Below are 17085 nucleotides of genomic sequence, written 5' to 3' on the forward strand. Positions count from 1 at the left end.
GGTAACCCTTTGGTTCTCAGGCTGGCGTTCAATCCACTGAGTCGCAGTAGCCAGGGCAGAAGCCCCATTTCTAGGGGAATCTCCCCACCTTTCTGAGGCAGGCCCAGTTCTCACCTCCACACCATCGATGCACACTGTGGGCTTCCAGATGCCCAGGACCTTCTGGTTTGCAACCTGTCCCAGCCTGGGCTTGGTATATACAGTCTGCTTGGTTAAAAAGTCATTGAGTCCTTTCATTCAGGTAGGAAGACTTAGGAAAGATACAAGAGATATCTGTAAAACATTAAAATGAAATAAGTACCACAATCAAGGGGGGGCTAGAGGAAACTTTGGGAGGTAATAAAGTAAAAGACACATTTTCATTTTCACCAGTAACTTTATTGGTTTGGATACTTTGAGTACGTTGGCTATCTCGCACTATTGGCTTCTAGTGGGTAGAGGCCAGGGGTGCTGCTGAACACCTTCCAATGCATAAGACAGCCCCACAGCAAAGAATTATTTTGCCAAAATGTCAGTAGTACCAAGACACTTAGCCAACCACTTATGACACATTTGATCAGTCATAGCAGGTTCTCCATATACTGCACGAATCTTTTACATTTCAGTTTCATTTATTCATCTCATAATAATAAAACAAAATATACCAGAAGTGTTGCATATTTTCTTCCACCTTCATTATTAGATGGCTGCACAAAAATTCACTAATTTTCATTAGTTTTTTATGAAATGCATGCTGATAATGCACGCTGATATGACAGCTGTCACAATAAATCTAACAAAATTGTTCCCAATGAAGATAAAGACAACTAAGCACTATTAGATCCAGTATACAGAAAAAATGTAACAGACTTTTTGGCCAGTGAAATCCTTCCAGATTTGTCAAATTGTATACCTGTATAACATGCAGCATTTAGTATACCAATCATATCTAATTAAGTGGTTAAAAAAAAAGAAATTATTGCCCTGGCTGTCTAATGCAGGTGGTTGGAATATTGTCCTGTGAACCAAAAGGTTGTAGCTTTGATCCCCAGTCAGGACGTGTTGAGGAGGCAGTTGATTGATGGTTCTCTCTCACATCGATATTTTACTCTCTCCCTGTTTCCCTCAAATCAGTAAATATACAGAAAAGGATTCCAAAAGAAAGAAATTTTTCCCTTTTTCCTACCAAAGGAAAAATGGGGAAAGGATAAAAAAATAATATAAAGTAAGTATTAACGATAAGGAGCATATAGAAAAGATATATGGAACGTCCTATTAATTAAATGAAAAGAGCAGTAATTGACATTTCCGAGATCTTCTGCAGCCACTCCACACTAAAATCACAGATGTGTGACCTCATTTAACCTCACAGCAGCTACAGAGGGAGGTGTTGTTACTAGGAGGTCCCCTGGACTAAGGGGCTCAGAACATTTAAGACAGTTGTCTGAGGAAACACAGGTGAGGGGGTTGGGGACAGAGGCAGAAGTTCATCGCAGGCTCCCAAGCCCAGACTATGAACCACTGACTTTCTGGTATTCTCCTTCATCACGTGGTTGTGGTCCCAAGACAGAAGAGGCCAAGGTGAGCCTAGAGTCCCTGCTGGGCACTTGGAGCACAGAGGGATTGGCTCACAGGTGAGGCCTCCTCCCGGGGAAGGTGAGCCGTGGTTCATGGTCCACGACAAGTATGAGACTCTGCTCAAGTGCACGGCTGCCCTCACAAAGCACCAGAGACAGGGAGGCTTGAACAACAGGAATCAGCTTTCCCACAGTTCTGGGGTGTGGAAGTTGGAGTTCAGGCCTCAGCAGGGCACTGCCCCCTCTGAAGGGACCAGGGAAGGGCCTATTCCCAGCATCACTCCCAGCTTCTGCTGGTCCAGGGCCTCCTGGCACCATAACTCCGACCTCATGTGATGTGTCTCTGCATGCATGTCACTGTCCTTTTTATAAGGACATCAGTCCTATGGCCTTAGGGGCCGCCCTTCTCCAGAGTGACCTCATCTTAACTCAATACACCTGCAGTGGCCCTGTTCCCAATCAGGTCCCATCCTGAGGTGCTGAGGGTTGGCACTTCAACACAGGGACTCAACACAAAACTGGAACCATAACACAGCTTAGACTAAAACCTGGCTCTGAGGAACCACCTAGTGAGTGACAGGTGTCTATTGCTGTGCTGATGACATTGTGGTCATCATGTCCTCTTGTCCAGCGCACTTCGGAGCTGCATTCAGTTCCTGCACAGGGTCATGGCCTCAGATCTTGACCCACCTGCCCCTACCTGGAATATCCACCTAACAGCTCAACCACAGACCACACTTTCCAGCTCCAGGAAGTTCCCTACAGCTGCCTTGCTCTGAGCTGTCATGATGCTGTTGACTAGTTGCTGTTCTGCTATGGGGGCTTCCATCTGACAGGTGTGAGATAATATCTCAATGGGGTTTTAAGTTGTAGCCCTCTTGTGATTAGTGATGTTAAGTATTTTTTCATAGGTTTGTTGGTCATGTTCATGTCCTCTTTGGAGAAGTGTCTATTCAGGCCCTTTGCCCATTATGTAAGTGGATTGTTTCTGTTTCTGGTGAGCAGCCCCATGGTTTATTTGTCCCTCTGAGGACCATCCAGTGTACTTAGGCACCAAGGACACTGAGTGATCAGGCCCTTCAGAACTCCAAACCTTGTCAACACCTTGTGAGGCGCATCTTGTGTGCCTTTGTGATCCTCTCTGCCCTTCTGTCCACATACCCAAGTTCTGTGAGGAGGGCCCTGTGGTGACTGGTGTGCACTTCCTCTTACAGGGGTCGGTGACGTTCAGGGATGTGATCGTGGACTTCACCCAGGAGGAGTGGCAACAGCTGGAGCCTGTGCAGAAGGACCTGTACAGGGACGTGATGATGGAGACCTACTGGAACCTGGTCTCGTTGGGTAAGGGGGCAGCTTCCCTGTGTTATTCACCATGTGCGTGTCACCTCAGATGATGACACAGAAATAAGAAAGGTGGACAGATATGACTCTGTAGGACATTCAAATTACTTGAACGTAAAAGTAAAGTTGATAGGTGATGAAGTGGGGAAGAGTATTTACTGCGTGCATAACAGTCAGAGGATTATAAAGACCTCTTTATACATAAAGACCTCTTAGGAATAAATGAGAAAAAGACTGAATGAATGATAGAGAGATGGACCTAGCTTATCAGCCTACAATTCACAGATGTAGAAATTCCTGGAGTTACACTTTACAAAAGATTTTTAAACCTTACCAATAGTCAAAGAAGTGCCAGTCGAGTCACAGAAATATAATTCTTGCCTGCGAGGTACACAGAGATGAAAAAGAATACCATCCCTGGCCCAGTGTGGCTCATTTTGTCATTTCTTACACCAAAAGGATGTGATCCCCAGACAGGTACTTACAGGAAGCAACGATCCATGTTCCTCTCTCTCATTAATTTTCTCTCTTTCTCTGCCTGTCTCCCCAGCTTTTCCTCCTCTCCTGCCTCCTCCCTCTCTAAGTATATCCTGGATGAGGTATAAAAAAAAGAGTAATAACATCCTGTATTATGAGGGTGCAGGGAAAGGGAGTCTTCATTTTAGGAGCGTGAAGTTGGGACTACTCATCTGGTGTTTTCAACTAAAATTCAAATGATCCCATTTCTAGAATATAGCCTTTCAGATTTTTTTCTATACGCGTGCAGAGTTTTTCCATAAGAAGAAAAATCAAGAGAAGTGCGGTGGATGGCCACCTATGAGACTACCAAACAAATCATGGTGTAGCAATACCATGGATATCACGATGTTCTTCCAAGGTGAGCACTCTTTGTAGTCACTGACACAGAAACATGTCCCTGGATAAGATTTTCAGGAAAAACTGTAACTTTGTGAATTAGTATATGGTCCCATTTCATTAGCAACTTTCCCGGAGGTTTGCCTGATCTCCAGTAAACTGCACATAGTTACAGTGAACAGTTTGATGCTTTTTGACATTCGTATCCATCTGAGACATCATCCATCTGGTGCAGACATGTCCATTAACCCCCAAAATTATTCTTTCCTTCCCTTACCCTCCGCCCCCTGGTCACCACTGTGGTTTAGTTTGCCTATTCTAGGATTTCATGTATACGGAATCACATGGCACACACTCTTTTATCTGATTTCTTACACTTGGCATCATTTCTTTGAGGTTCACCCACAATGTCCATATATATATCAAGAGTTCCCTTTTTTCTTTTATTTTTAAATCCTCACTGGAAGATATGTTTATTGATTTGAGAGAGTGAGAGAGAAGGAGAAAGATGAATCAGTTGCCTCCCCTTCAGGCCCTGACCTAGGGTCACATCAGCAAGTCCTTTCTGTTGAGAATGGTTGGGTCATGCAAATGTGCATATTTTTCATTTTCAAAAGCTGCCAAACTTTTTTCAAAGCCTTTGTCTTGTTTTTTTTTTTTTTCCTACCAGAACTCACAGGGAACTTCATTGCTTCATGCACTTGTCAGAACACAACATACTGAGTCTCTCTCACTGCAGCCATTCTCGTGGGTGTTCAGTCCTACCCCACTCCAGCAGCTGGTACTGAGAACCTTTGCAGGTGCTTATTTCCCATCAGTGTATTCTCTTCAGTGAAGTGTCTGATTCTAGTCTTTTTTAAAAAAGATTTTATTTATTTTTATAGAGGGGAAGAGAGAGAGAGAGACATCATTGTGTGGTTGCCTCTTGCACGGCCTCCAGCAGGGACCTGTTCTGCAACCCAGGCATGTGCCCTAGTCTGGGAATTGAACTGGCAACCCTGTGGTTTGCAGGACGGCACTCAATCCACTGAACCACACCAGCCGGGGTTGGTTCAAGTCTTTGGCCTGTGTGTTTAGTGGTGTTTGCTTCCTTATTATTCAATTTTCAAAATTCTTTCCATATTTTTTTGTTGTTAATTCTTGCTCTAAGTCCTGTATCAGATACATGCTTTGCAACTGTTTCTCCTACTCTGTGGGTACTCTCTTCTCTTCCTCAGTGGCATCATTTGGAAGCAAACGTTTTTAATGGTGATGGGGGTCTAGTTATTTATTTTGTTGTTGCTTGTGCTTTTGGTTTCATATCTGAGGGGCCGTTGCCTTACCAATGGTCGTGAAGATTTATTCCTCTTTTGTCTACAAGTTTTAGGATTTTAGCTCTCTATTTAGGGCTTTGGTGCATTTTGAGTTAATTGTTGTGAATGGTGTATAAAGTGGCAAACGTCACTGTTTTTGTTTTTTAAATGAAGTCATTGTGGTGACATTGGCTCACGGGATCCAGTAGGTTTCACGTGTGCAGTTCCATGATAAATGCTCTGTATGTTGCATTGTGTTCCCACTACCCAAAGTCACACCATCTTGAATCGTTACATGTTGTGCTCTTTTGAACGTGCATACCCAGGTGCCCCAGCACCATTTCTTGATGAGCAGAAGTTTGTAATTTGATGAAATCCAGTTTTTTGGTTACTTTCTTCAGGTTTGTGGTCTGACCATGTTCACAAAGGAGACTCCTCTCTCCAATCTCTGCAGCCACAGGCTAGTTATGTCCCCAAATACACCCACCATCACCCTTCTTCCCTCTTCTGTCTGGAAAGTTACCCTGAGCCTCCATGTCCCAGGCCACCACCTGCTCTGACATCTGGCATCACCCCCACACCTCAGGGTCACGAAACCAGGTTCACTCTACCTTATGCACTTCTCACATCCTTTCCTCTGGCATAGAATAGTTACAGGGGGCAAATAGTGACTCAGGGATGGGACCGCATTATGGAATGTGCTGGGTGATCTTGAGGGCGTGGCTCCATTGTCAGAGGCTCGGTTTCCCCATCTGTACACTGGGAATCTTACCAGCACGTAGTCCTGTATTGTCAGGGGTGCTTTTTACCATGTCAGTGCGTGGCCAACACTCACTGAAGGTTTATCAGGTGCCTTCTGTGTTCTGGGCACTGTGGGAGCTGAGGACTGGAGAGGCCCTTGCCTTCACGGTGGTCAGCTCCTGCTATGGGAGCTGGCAGAGTGCACATCAAGGAAGAGAGGCGGTAATGGGCGCTCACAATGACACAGGAGAGGGAGAGGCAGGCAGTAGCTTCCTTTTCATAGCAGGGTGGACAGAGAAGGCCTCTCTGTGGGGAACAAAGGCTCACTGAGACTCCAGGATGAGCTCCCATGGGGTAGCTGGGGTAAAGGCAGGAAGCACTGGGCACACACAAGGAAATCAAAGGGAAACAAGGATGAGTAGGGCTGGATAGCAGACAGTAGTAGGGAAGAGGGAAGGCATTGCCTCTGGATCCCAAGGTACTGGGAAGATGCTAGAGGGTTTGGTCTGGCTCTGAGGTCCTCTGCCCATGGAGTGAACTGTGGGTTGTAGAGTGGGAGAGACTGCTGCATCGGCAGCAGTGGTGGTGCAGGGGTCTGGTCCGGTTCAAGTTGTTGTCATGCGTGGTGGCACTTGTCAACAGTGTGGCTAGTGGGAGGGAAGGGGTGAGCCAAGGATGACTGTTAGATCTTTTTTTTTATTATAAAAAATGTTTTTTGACTTCCGCCAAGATTGAGGCATAGGTGGATGTGCCGTGCCTTCTCACACAACCAACTTTAGAGACAACTAAATATTAGCAACAGAAAATACAGCCAGAACACAGAAAATTGAATTTTTTGGAAGTCTGTTAACAACAAATTCTTCAGCCTTACCGGTAAGGGGCGAAACCAGCGGCTGGTGGAGCGGGGTTGCACAGGAAAATTCGGTCAGACGACTCAGGCGCGGAATCCAGGCGCAGGGTTGGACCTAGTGAGCGACCGAGCGAGCAGCAACGAAGCGAGCGACGAAGCGAGCGACCGCGGGGGAGACAGCAGGGGAGCAGGGCTGCGTGTTGACTGTGGTCGCGCATTTGTGCGCAGAGAGACAAGCGAGGGAGTGGGTGATTGGACCGGAACCCAGTGGGTCCCCACAGGAACGGCAGGGAGGGCGCCGCCATTTCCCTGCTCTGACCCCACCTCATACCAGCGTCATAACCCAGCGACTCTGAGTGGCCCGGCCCAGGTGAACCACCTAAGGCGCTGCTCCTCACCCAGCGGTGCAAAACAGCAGAGGGGGTCGCCATTTCCCGCTCTGACCACAACCCCACATACAGCGTCACAACCCAGCGACCTGGGAGTCCAAGGCGCCACTTCTCACACTTAAAGGGCCAGAACAGACCAAAAATGGCTCAAGAAGATCTCAAAGCCCCAGAGCCTATAAATCTACGCGATGAAGAAATAGCAAAACTCTCAGATGCACAGTTTAAAACACTGGTGATCAGGATCCTCACAGAACTGGTTGATTATAGCCACAAATTAGACAAATATATGAAGGCGAAACTAATTGAAATGAATGGAATTGCACAGGACACCAATGGCAATGAAAAGGAAACTGGGACTCAAATCAATGGAGTGGACCAGAAGAAAGCAAATAATGGCCAAACAGAAAAGAGTCAAGAAGCAAGAATTCAAAGAAATGAGGAGAGTCTTAGGAACCTCCAGGACATCTTTAAATGCTCCAACATCCAAATTATAGGGGTACCAGAAGGGGGAAAGGCACAGCCACCAGTGGAAAACTTATTTGAACAAATAATAAAGGAGAATTTCCCCACTCTGGCAAAGGAAATAGACTTTCAAGAAATCCAGGAAGCTCAGAGAGTACCAAAGAAGTTGGACCCAAGAAGGAACACACCAAGGCACATCATCATTACATTAGCCAAGATTAAAATGAAGGAGAGAATCCTAGAAGCAGCAAGAGCTAAGGGGACAGTCACCTACAAAGGAGTCTCCATCAGACTGTCAGCGGATTTCTCAAAAGAGACCTTACGGGCAAGAAGGGGCTGGAAAGAGGTATTCCAAGTCATGAAATCCAAAGACCTACAACCAAGATTGCTCTATCCAGCAAAGCTTTCATTTAGAATGTAAAGACAGATAAAGTGCTTCTCAGATAAGATCAAATTCAAGGAGTTCATCATCATCAAGCCCTTATTATATGAAATGTTAAAGGGACTTATCTAAGAAAAAGAAGTTAAAGAAACATGAACAGTGAAAGGACAGCAAACTCACAGTTATTAACAACCACACCTAAAACAAAAGCAAACTAAGAGGACAGCTAGATCAGGAGTGGAAACAGAAATGAAGATCTCAAGGAGGGTTAGCAACAGGGGAGTGTGAGGAGAAGGTACAGAAAATAAGTAGCATAGACAGTAGATAGAAAATAGATGGGGGGGCAAGAATTGTATGGGAAATATAGAATCTAAAGGACTTGAGACACATGGTCATAAACTAAAGGGGGGTAATGGTGGGGACAGGGGAATAGGGTGGAGGGGAATGAAGGGGGGAATAGAACAACTGTAACAGCATAATCAATAAAAAATTTTTTAAAAAAGAATAAAAAAGCTAAAGTTAATTATGAAAAAAAAGGTTTTTTTTAAGATATTTTGTTTACTTGTTTTTTGAGTGTGGGGGAGGTAGAGAAATACCGATGGGTTGCCTCTCACACGCCCCAGGTGGTGACCTGGCCCATCTCCCTCTCATGTGCCCTGACAGGAAGTCAAACCTGCAGCCTTTTTGTCCACAGGCCAGGGCTCACTCCACTGCACCACATAAGCCAGAGCAAAATTTATTTTCTCAATGGTTACAAAATATATACGACATAAAGTTAACTGTTTAACTATTTTGTTTTTGACTGTTTAGCTATTTTTACATGCACAGTTCCATGTGTGAAGTACAATCTGTTGTTCAACCCTCACCACCATCCATGTCCAGAATTCTTAATTGTCCCCAGCTGGCAATCTGTCACCTGTAAAGAATAGCTTCCCCTTTTACTTCCCGAAGCACGGGCTCCCATGTCCTACTTTCCGTCTGTCAGTTTGATGGTTTTACTTGCCTCCTTTGAGTAGAATCATACAGTACTGGCCACTGTGTGTCTGACACATTTTGCTAAGTCTGGTTGATGGGTCTTCTTATTTCTTGTATTATTTGGGCTGGAAGTTCTGAAATCAAGTTTCACATCCAATGTGTTAATTTGGGATACTGGAGAAGGGTGTCCATTAGGCCTTGGATTATTCCTCAGCAGAGCTCAGAGTGGGGGGTCTGGGTGGGGTCATCTGTTTAGGAGATGTCAGCATGGAGAAGAGACACAAATCTGGCCTAGTACTCAGGGGATGGTGTCAAACTCGGATGTATGGGAGCAGTGGAGGCTTAAATGGGAGAAGAGGGACAGCTGCTTACTGTGTCTGCTTTCTTTGTTGCCTCCCAGGAAGGGGAGCTCCATGTGGCTAGATCTTCCCTTTTTGAATGAGATTTTCCCCAAAGTCTTCACGGTTTTTAATATTGGGAGGAGCCCTGATGTCCATGTGCAGAGTCCAGAATTTGGGACAGTCCCCTAGGTGGAAACAGTGATTGAGGATCCCGTGGGACACACTCAGGAGAGGACTGGAGCAGCTGTGGTCAGCATGGAGGGACAAGTGTGCACAGAGGAGGGTGAGAAGTCAGCAGCCAGGGCCAGGACACTCCTAGGCAGCATAGAAAGATGGGAGCCGGGATGGCCTGCGGTGACGCAGAATGATCAGCACACCTGCATGTGAGTCAGTTCTTACTTATTGTTTCTAATTACAGTCCATGGTTTGAGAAGCACAGCTGGCTGAGGGCATGCAGGACGAGGTCTGGAAGCCAGGAGCTGGGTGCAGTGAACCCTCACTGGGTTTGTAGGAGCCTTTGATCTGCTCCTCCAGGCCCGCCTTCCTCTTCTTTCTCCTAGGGTTTCTCTGCCCAGCTCTGAGCTCCCTGGACACCTTTGCATCCACTTCTTAGGAGACCTTTGGTCTGTGCTCACCTCCCTACAATATATTGTCTCAGCTCACTGCTTCTTTTCACCCTCTGTCCTCTGAAAGTTTGTCCCTTGCTCTCAGCCTGTGCCTTGTGTCTTAGGAAGATCCTCTCTCTGGTGGTTAACTCCATGTGTGTCTTCATCTCTTCCCCCTCCCCTCAGACTTGGAGACTAGACCTGACACAAAAGAATCAGACCCACAGGAGAACAGTTGTGAAGACAGACCATCCATTGGTGTAGTGGCCGAAAGACCTGTGAGGAATGGTGACTGGGGTTACAACTCTGAAAGAGCAGCTCCACAGAATGACTGGGTTGGATGGCGAGAGGGCAGCCCAAGAACCTGTCTGGGGCCACTGGACAAGTCCTGTATGTTAGCCCGTAAATGTTGTGAATTTAAGGTATTTGTGCACCAAAGGCTCATTCCGACCCCACCTGGATCTGAAGGACCAAGAGGACCAGGGATGCACTTGTTCACCACATTTAGGAATACCTCCAGTACTTCAAGCCTTGGTCCTCCCTCCAGACTCAGTACAGATGAGAAGTCCTGCAGTTGCAGGGACTGTGGCAAGACTTTCAGCTGTAGCTCATCCCAGAAAGAGCAGCAACAAATCCACAGCAGGGAGAAGCTCTTCTCCTGCACCACATGTGGGAAGCAGTTCACTTCTGGGCAGTCATATGTCACCCTCCACCAGTGCGTGCACATTGGGGAGAAGCCGTATAAGTGTGGGCAGTGCGGCAAGGCCTTCAGGGAAAACAAGGGCTTCATCTCACATCAGAGGATGCACACTGGGGACAAGCCATATTCATGTGGGTTCTGTGGAAAGGCCTTTTCCCGGAACAAGTACTTCATCAAGCATCAGAGCACACACACGGGGGAAAAACTGTATCCTTGTGAGGAGTGTGGGAAGGTCTTCAGCCAGAAATGGAAACTCAACGTGCACCAGAGGACACACACTGGAGAGAAGCCCTACCTGTGCAGTCAGTGCAGTAAGGCCTTCACCAGGAACAGGAGCCTCATCGTGCATCAGAGGTCTCACACTGGGGAGAAGCCATACAAGTGCGTGGAGTGTGGCAAAGCCTTCAGTGATAACAGGAGCCTCATCCTGCATCAGAGGACACACACTGGGGAGAAGCCGTACATGTGCGAGGACTGTGGCAAGGCCTTCACTAGGAACGAGTACCTCATCACACACCAGAGGACGCACACTGGGGAAAAGCCATACATGTGCGAGGACTGTGGCAAGGCCTTCAGAATGAACAGGAATCTTATAGTGCACCAGAGGATACACAGTGGGGAGAAGCCATATGCATGCAGGGACTGTGGCAGGGCCTTCACCAGGAACGAGTACCTCATTGCACACCAGAGGACGCACACTGGGGAAAAGCCTTATACCTGTCGCCAGTGTGGCAAGTCCTTCAGGCAAAAGTCTTCACTCTGGAGGCACAGCCTCATGCACACCAGGGAGTAGCCCTAACAGTGCTTCACGCCAGAAGTGCTTCGTGGGCTGCTCAACCCTGCAGGACCACCAAACCAACCACACATTGGAGAAGCACTGTAAGTGCACCCAGGGCAACAAAGTCTAAGTCAGGAACTTCTTTGTCCCTGTCCTCCAGAGGATCTACATGGGAGACAGGCCCTACACGTGAGGCAAGTGCAGAATGAATATCTTGTAGCCTGTCAAGGTCTGGCAGGTTCACTCTGGATTCAGGCAGAAGGAAAAAAAATGGTGGAGCCGTGGGGATGCTTGACATGCCTTTAGTAAATGGTGGGCGATCCATGCATGCTGCAAGCTGCATGTCCCCCTTACATACTCAATACAGACAAAGCCAGCAGACAGCCAGAAGATTGTATAACAGCATGATTCTGTGTATGTGAGCCCACTCAATGTTATGGGAACTGATGATTGGATCCGGTCTCAAGGCCATGAAAACATAGCTTATCTTAGTTCCCCAGATAGCTGGATGAGGGATCCAGACTGCCTCCATTTATCCTACACAGAAAACCCTCATCAGGAACGTCAGCCTCATGCTTCACCAGAGGAGAATGCACACATAGAAGAGGGGCAGGGAATCTCAGAAGCCCCACACTCCTGGAAGGTCCTGAGCCCTTGGGCAAGTGTGAGACTTGACATTTGGGCCCATGGGTAGGACACAAGAAAAGTCCTGCCCAGACAGGTCATAGGAATGTGGGGTTTGGGGAAAGTCCATGCCATGCTCACCATTTGCTTCTGTAGCATCTGTGTGGCTGTGTGGAAAGTAAGTCCCCCTACAGGTTTAGTATCTGGGAGCGTGGGCAGGGGCACTATGGCTGCAGACTGAGCTGGAGTAAACTGTCCTATGAGTGTGGACCAGACATTTAGTGTCTCAGGGTTTCCATCTCCTCCACAGTAGAGAATTAGGAGGAGGAAGGAATGGGGAGGTGGGCTCCATGGGGACATTGTCACTTTGTCACACATGCCTGTGTGTTTGCTCATTTTCCCCACACCCAGTCTCTAGTTTCCCTGCAACACCAACTGGAGAGGCTCAGACTTATAATCTGCAGAAGTAACCAGTTGGGTCACATGGAGAAAAACTTTGGAGGGGATTAAGATGTAACAGTAGTTGCTTCATATATCAAAGTTTCTCACAGTGGTCTACTAAAAATTCCTTTTAAATTAAAGACTTTAATTAAGTGATACCAGTGTCATTTTAACTGTTGCAGGTACAAAACACCCAGGGACCAGTTTTCCTGTCCCAATGAGTGTCTGTGATTGGGGAGAGGGAGCACAGATACCCCACAGGAACTGCCAGAAATCAGGAACCTACCCTAGTGCACCTGGTCCTCGCAGCCCTGGCTTCCTGGCTTGAGAATGATCCTAGCACATCTGAGGTCTGTTATCAAAACAGGTGTCCTTGGGGTTTGCTTGTCTCCCATGACAAAGGAGAAATATGAGCAGAAAATTACATGTATCCATCACCCCTCCACACATACTCCCACCAGCAGCATGAGGAGGTTCAGTGATTTCTCAATCACTGAAATTTTAAGGGAGACCATTGTCATTTTAAACATTCATCTGGTGCAAGAAGTACAGGTACAGGTTTTTCTGTCAAAATGAGTGTCAACACTTGGGGGCAGGGAGTACAAATACTGCCGAAGAACCCGAGTAACCCAGCAGGCCCGCTCAAGGTATGAAGCCACCTGCCTCTCCCAGCCCCACATTCCTGACTTGGGAATGGTCAGACCAGGTGGCAGGGCCCAGGCCCTCAGCAAGGATATTGGGCAAAGGGTCCCTCTTGTAGACACCCGGCCTTGTGGACCCCCACCCTGCAGGGGTGTTTCAGTTACAGCAGAAAATCCTCTCTCACATCACAGAATGCGCCCAACCCAGCCCCCGCAGGCTGCAGTTCTGGTGAAAAATAAAGTGCCTTCAGTCAGGTGGGGGAGTTACTCAGTCAATGCCTCACCCACAGCCTAGGTCATATTTTAGTTAATATTTCGTTACTGCTGCTGACAGCCTTCTGTTACCAATAATAAATAGCAAACGATATAAGCATGGTGCTGTACTATCCGTAATAAATAAAGCATTTATTAATAACTGGGTAATTAGGTACTATTTTTATACTGGTTAATTCTTTCAGATGATTTTGTGAACATGGGCAAATGGCTGCTGACTGGGCCCTGTGCCCTAGCGCCCTCCTGCTCATCACCAAAAGGGTACGACCTGGTGGTGATCAGTACTTAGACTGGCTCCCACTTCTGCATGGTTGCTAGTCTACTGAAGTGCTCCAGTGGGACAGACAGAGCACAGTGTGCTTACTCACCTGGCCTGAAACTGGGCCCCTGCTGGTGGTTCAGTTGGTGAAGCATTGCTCAGATATGCCAAGGTCAAGAGTTTAATGTCTGCTCAGGTCTCATGAGGAAAAACAAAAACAATGAACCCTTGAAAGAGTGGAACAAAAAAATTGATCTCTCACAAATAAATAAAAAGTGAAAAAGGTGAACTTGTTGGGTGAACTCCTTGTTGGGTGAACTTTACAGGAGCCTTTACTTGGTGCCACACAGTCTTACCACTGCTGGTGGTCCAAAGGAGGAGACAACAGAATCCTTGCCCATGGAGTGGTCTCCCTGCAGTCTTACTCCATTGGCATTCCATGACCATGGATGACTCAGCTGGGCAGAGCACAGGCTGCACCCAGACAACAGATGAACGTGATTGAGCTCACTCAGTTTCTTTTCAGTGTAACGAGTTGTCATTGGAATATTTTTCATTTAAAAGCATCACACTTTATTCATTTAATCCTTCAGGAAAAAAAATAATATCTGGTTGCTCTGGTTGGTGTGGCCGACTGGATTGAGCCCTGTGCCTGCAAACTGAAATATCACGAGTTTGATTCCCATTCTGGGCTCATGCTTGGGTTGTGGGCCAGGGCCCCAGTTGGACACATGCAAGAGGCAACCAATTGGTGTTTTTCTCACACTGCAGTGCTTCTCTTTCTCCTTTACGCCCTCTCTAAAATAAATAAAATGGGTTTTTTAAAGTATCTTACATGCTGAGAATACTAAGAGGTAGAGACTCATCAGTGTATTATAAAAATACATTCCCCTACCACCCATGGACATGAACAACAGTGTGATGTTGCTTCTACACCCAGTGCGATTGGGTGTAGGAGAAGGGTCTGTGTGAAAAGGGGACCAAAGTGGAAATAATTGGGACAACTGTAATAGCCTAAATAATGAAAAAATTAAAAAAAAATTTCCACCATCATGGAGACCAGATTACAGAAAGCAAGGGAAAGAAAGGAAGATTTTAATATAATAAGCTCCAATTTCTTTTGAGAATTTGGAATATCAAAACCCACTGGGCCAATAACTCCTTTTGAAAACTAGAGCAGAGCCAGAGTTCAGTGGGTCTAACTGATCAAAAGTTCAAACCAGACACTGAAGGCTTCCTGACCCTTAGAGAGGAGTGGAAATTATCCTCTTAGATGGAGGGGACATGCTTCAAGTGTCTCTTGCAATATTCAGCACATTGTGGGTGTTTTATGAATGTGCCTTGAGTGATGGGGGCAGCCTTGGGTTCCCTGGTGACCAGACCTTTGGGAAGAACAAACATATCTATCCATTCAATCATCAATTCTAGGGTGGCTGGATTTTTATGCCAGGGGCTCGCTCATTCTTGAAGACCTTGCACCATCCAAAACCTGCATAATACAAGGCCAACCCTAACAGGATGAATGGCGTGTTGCTCCTACTAATGATCTGAAAGTAACAAACATGGTTTACAATGTACACAATTCATCTTATTAGAAAGTAAGGACTTTTAGGGAAGTTTAAATTGCAGGTCTTCTTGTCATTAAAAAAAAAGCCAAATATCCTGATTTCAAATATTTATAATTCAAGTTAGCATAACATATAGCCATGCTGTATTTTAATAAACACACTATAATATTCTTTTTGTGGACCCTCATCACCATGATGTAAAAACTAGAACCTGGCCTATAACTCCCATATAGCTGTAGCACTCCCTCAATTTCCTCCAATGCAAGGTAATCATCATCCTGAATCTTGGCACATCTGTGCTTGATTTTTATATTTGGGGGTACTTTTTTCCCCCACAGAAATGTTTTAGAAGCTCCGTGTTACTAATTTCAGTCAGGTTGTAACTTGTCTCTACCATTCTGAAAGCCAAAGCTTCTGCGTAAGAGACTGTGCAGTTTTTTGCCCTCATCTGCTTTCATCCCATGTTCCCCATGGACCAAAGAGCTTTGTGTCTAGACAACAGCAGGGCTTTTTCCCAGGCAGATCTGTTCTTTGAAGAAGTTAGGGGTAGACAGAGTTGTGTGTTCTGCCCAGAGATTCAATAACTGACAGCTCCCGCTCGTCTGAATCAGCACTATGGATAGGCATCCCCCATGAAGTCCAATGCCATGGCCAAGTATATGGGGAAAGGGTTCAGCGCCAGGGGCAGCTCAGCTAGCCTCGTGGTTAAACACGACGAACAGGCCGATCTGAAAAGGGGTTAAGCTCTGGCTAGGTTAGTCATTTTGTTTGAGCCTTGTCCTGTGCACCAAAATGTTGCAAGTTTGATCCTTTGTCTGGGCATATGTGAGATGCAACTGATCAATGTTTCTTTCACACATCAATGTTTCTCTCCCTTCTTGTCTCCCTCAAAAGCAATGAACATATCTGTGGGTAAAGATTTTAAACAGAATAATGAAAAGGGGTTCAGCACCTCAAACAGCTTGCACTAGTTGGGTTCAGCAGCAGTGGACAGGTCTACTGTAGTGGTTCACCACCATGGGAAGGTCTATGGGGAAAGGAGTTCAGCACCATGGAGAGATCTAACGGGAAGGTCTATGGGGAAAGGAGTTCAGCACCATGGAGAGATCTAATGGGAGAAGAAAGATCACAGGGGAGGCTGGGATGGGAAAAATAGACAAAAAACTGTACTTGAAAAATAACTAAATAAAATTTAAAAAAAAAGTAAAAAAAAAAAAAGAAGAAAGATCAGCAGCACCACCACGGCGGTCAGGAAAGGGGTTCAGCACAACAGACGTATTTGCGCAGAAAATATTTTAGCACCACGGACAGGACTGTGGGGGAAATGGTTCAGAACCATGGACAGATACAAATTGAGACGGGAGATCAGCACAATGGACAAGTCTGTTTACTGAGGTTCAGTGCCTGAAGATTTCGATCTGGGGTTTTCAGCACTATGGACAGTGGCAAAAACCTACTTTCCCGGGGTCCTTTGATTAGTTGCACGTGCTCTTCTGACCAGTTTTCTGAGCCCATTCCCTAACCCTCTCCAATTGCCGGCATCTCAAGAATACAGGCTCTCCTGGTGTTAACCTTAGAAACACAGGCATCAAATACTTAACATGCCCCAAAGGCAATTCTGGATTTTAAGAAAGTTTTGATTTCTTGATTGATTTTTCAAGTGAGAGGAAGACGGAAAGAGAGAGAAACACTGATTTGTTGCTCCACTTATGTATGCATCCAGTGGCTGATTCTTTTATGTGCCTTGACTGAGGATCAAACCCTTAACTATGGCATATCAGGACGACACTCCAACCAACTGAACTACCCGGCCAGGGTGGAATTCCAGATTTTCTTTGTACATGCAAAATAACAACAACAATAAATAAAGTTGATCCTACTCAGTGTACTACAGGGTACTCAGCTGCTCAGGCTCAAAGTCAAAAAGTCTTCCTGAGTTCTCACACCCTCTCACCTCTCACACTCATCCATCAGTGAGTCCTCACATCTCCATCTCCAAAGTATATGCAGAA

The 17085-nt window shown here is 46.1% G+C and overlaps 2 protein-coding genes across 2 annotated transcripts in view; both read left to right on the top strand.

Moving 5' to 3' along the window:
- Positions 1-14016, top strand: part of LOC119053131 (zinc finger protein 135-like) — a 36353-nt gene extending 22337 nt beyond the window's left edge. Inside the window, 3 exon segments of the mRNA XM_053672063.1 lie at positions 2771-2897; positions 3664-3774; positions 9976-14016. Coding sequence (XP_053528038.1) covers positions 2771-2897; positions 3664-3774; positions 9976-11282 — 1545 coding nt within the window. The 3' untranslated portion in view covers positions 11283-14016.
- The window catches only part of SMIM17 (small integral membrane protein 17), a 28236-nt gene continuing 14002 nt past the window's right edge, over positions 2852-17085 (top strand). The window contains exon 1 of the mRNA XM_053672044.1: positions 2852-2897. The gene's annotated coding sequence lies outside the window, so the exon portion shown is untranslated. The remainder of the gene's footprint in view (positions 2898-17085) is intronic.

This window comes from Artibeus jamaicensis, unplaced genomic scaffold (assembly GCF_021234435.1).
Source record: "Artibeus jamaicensis isolate MK-2021 breed Jamaican fruit bat unplaced genomic scaffold, CSHL_Jam_final contig_723, whole genome shotgun sequence".
Lineage (NCBI taxonomy): Eukaryota > Metazoa > Chordata > Mammalia > Chiroptera > Phyllostomidae > Artibeus > Artibeus jamaicensis.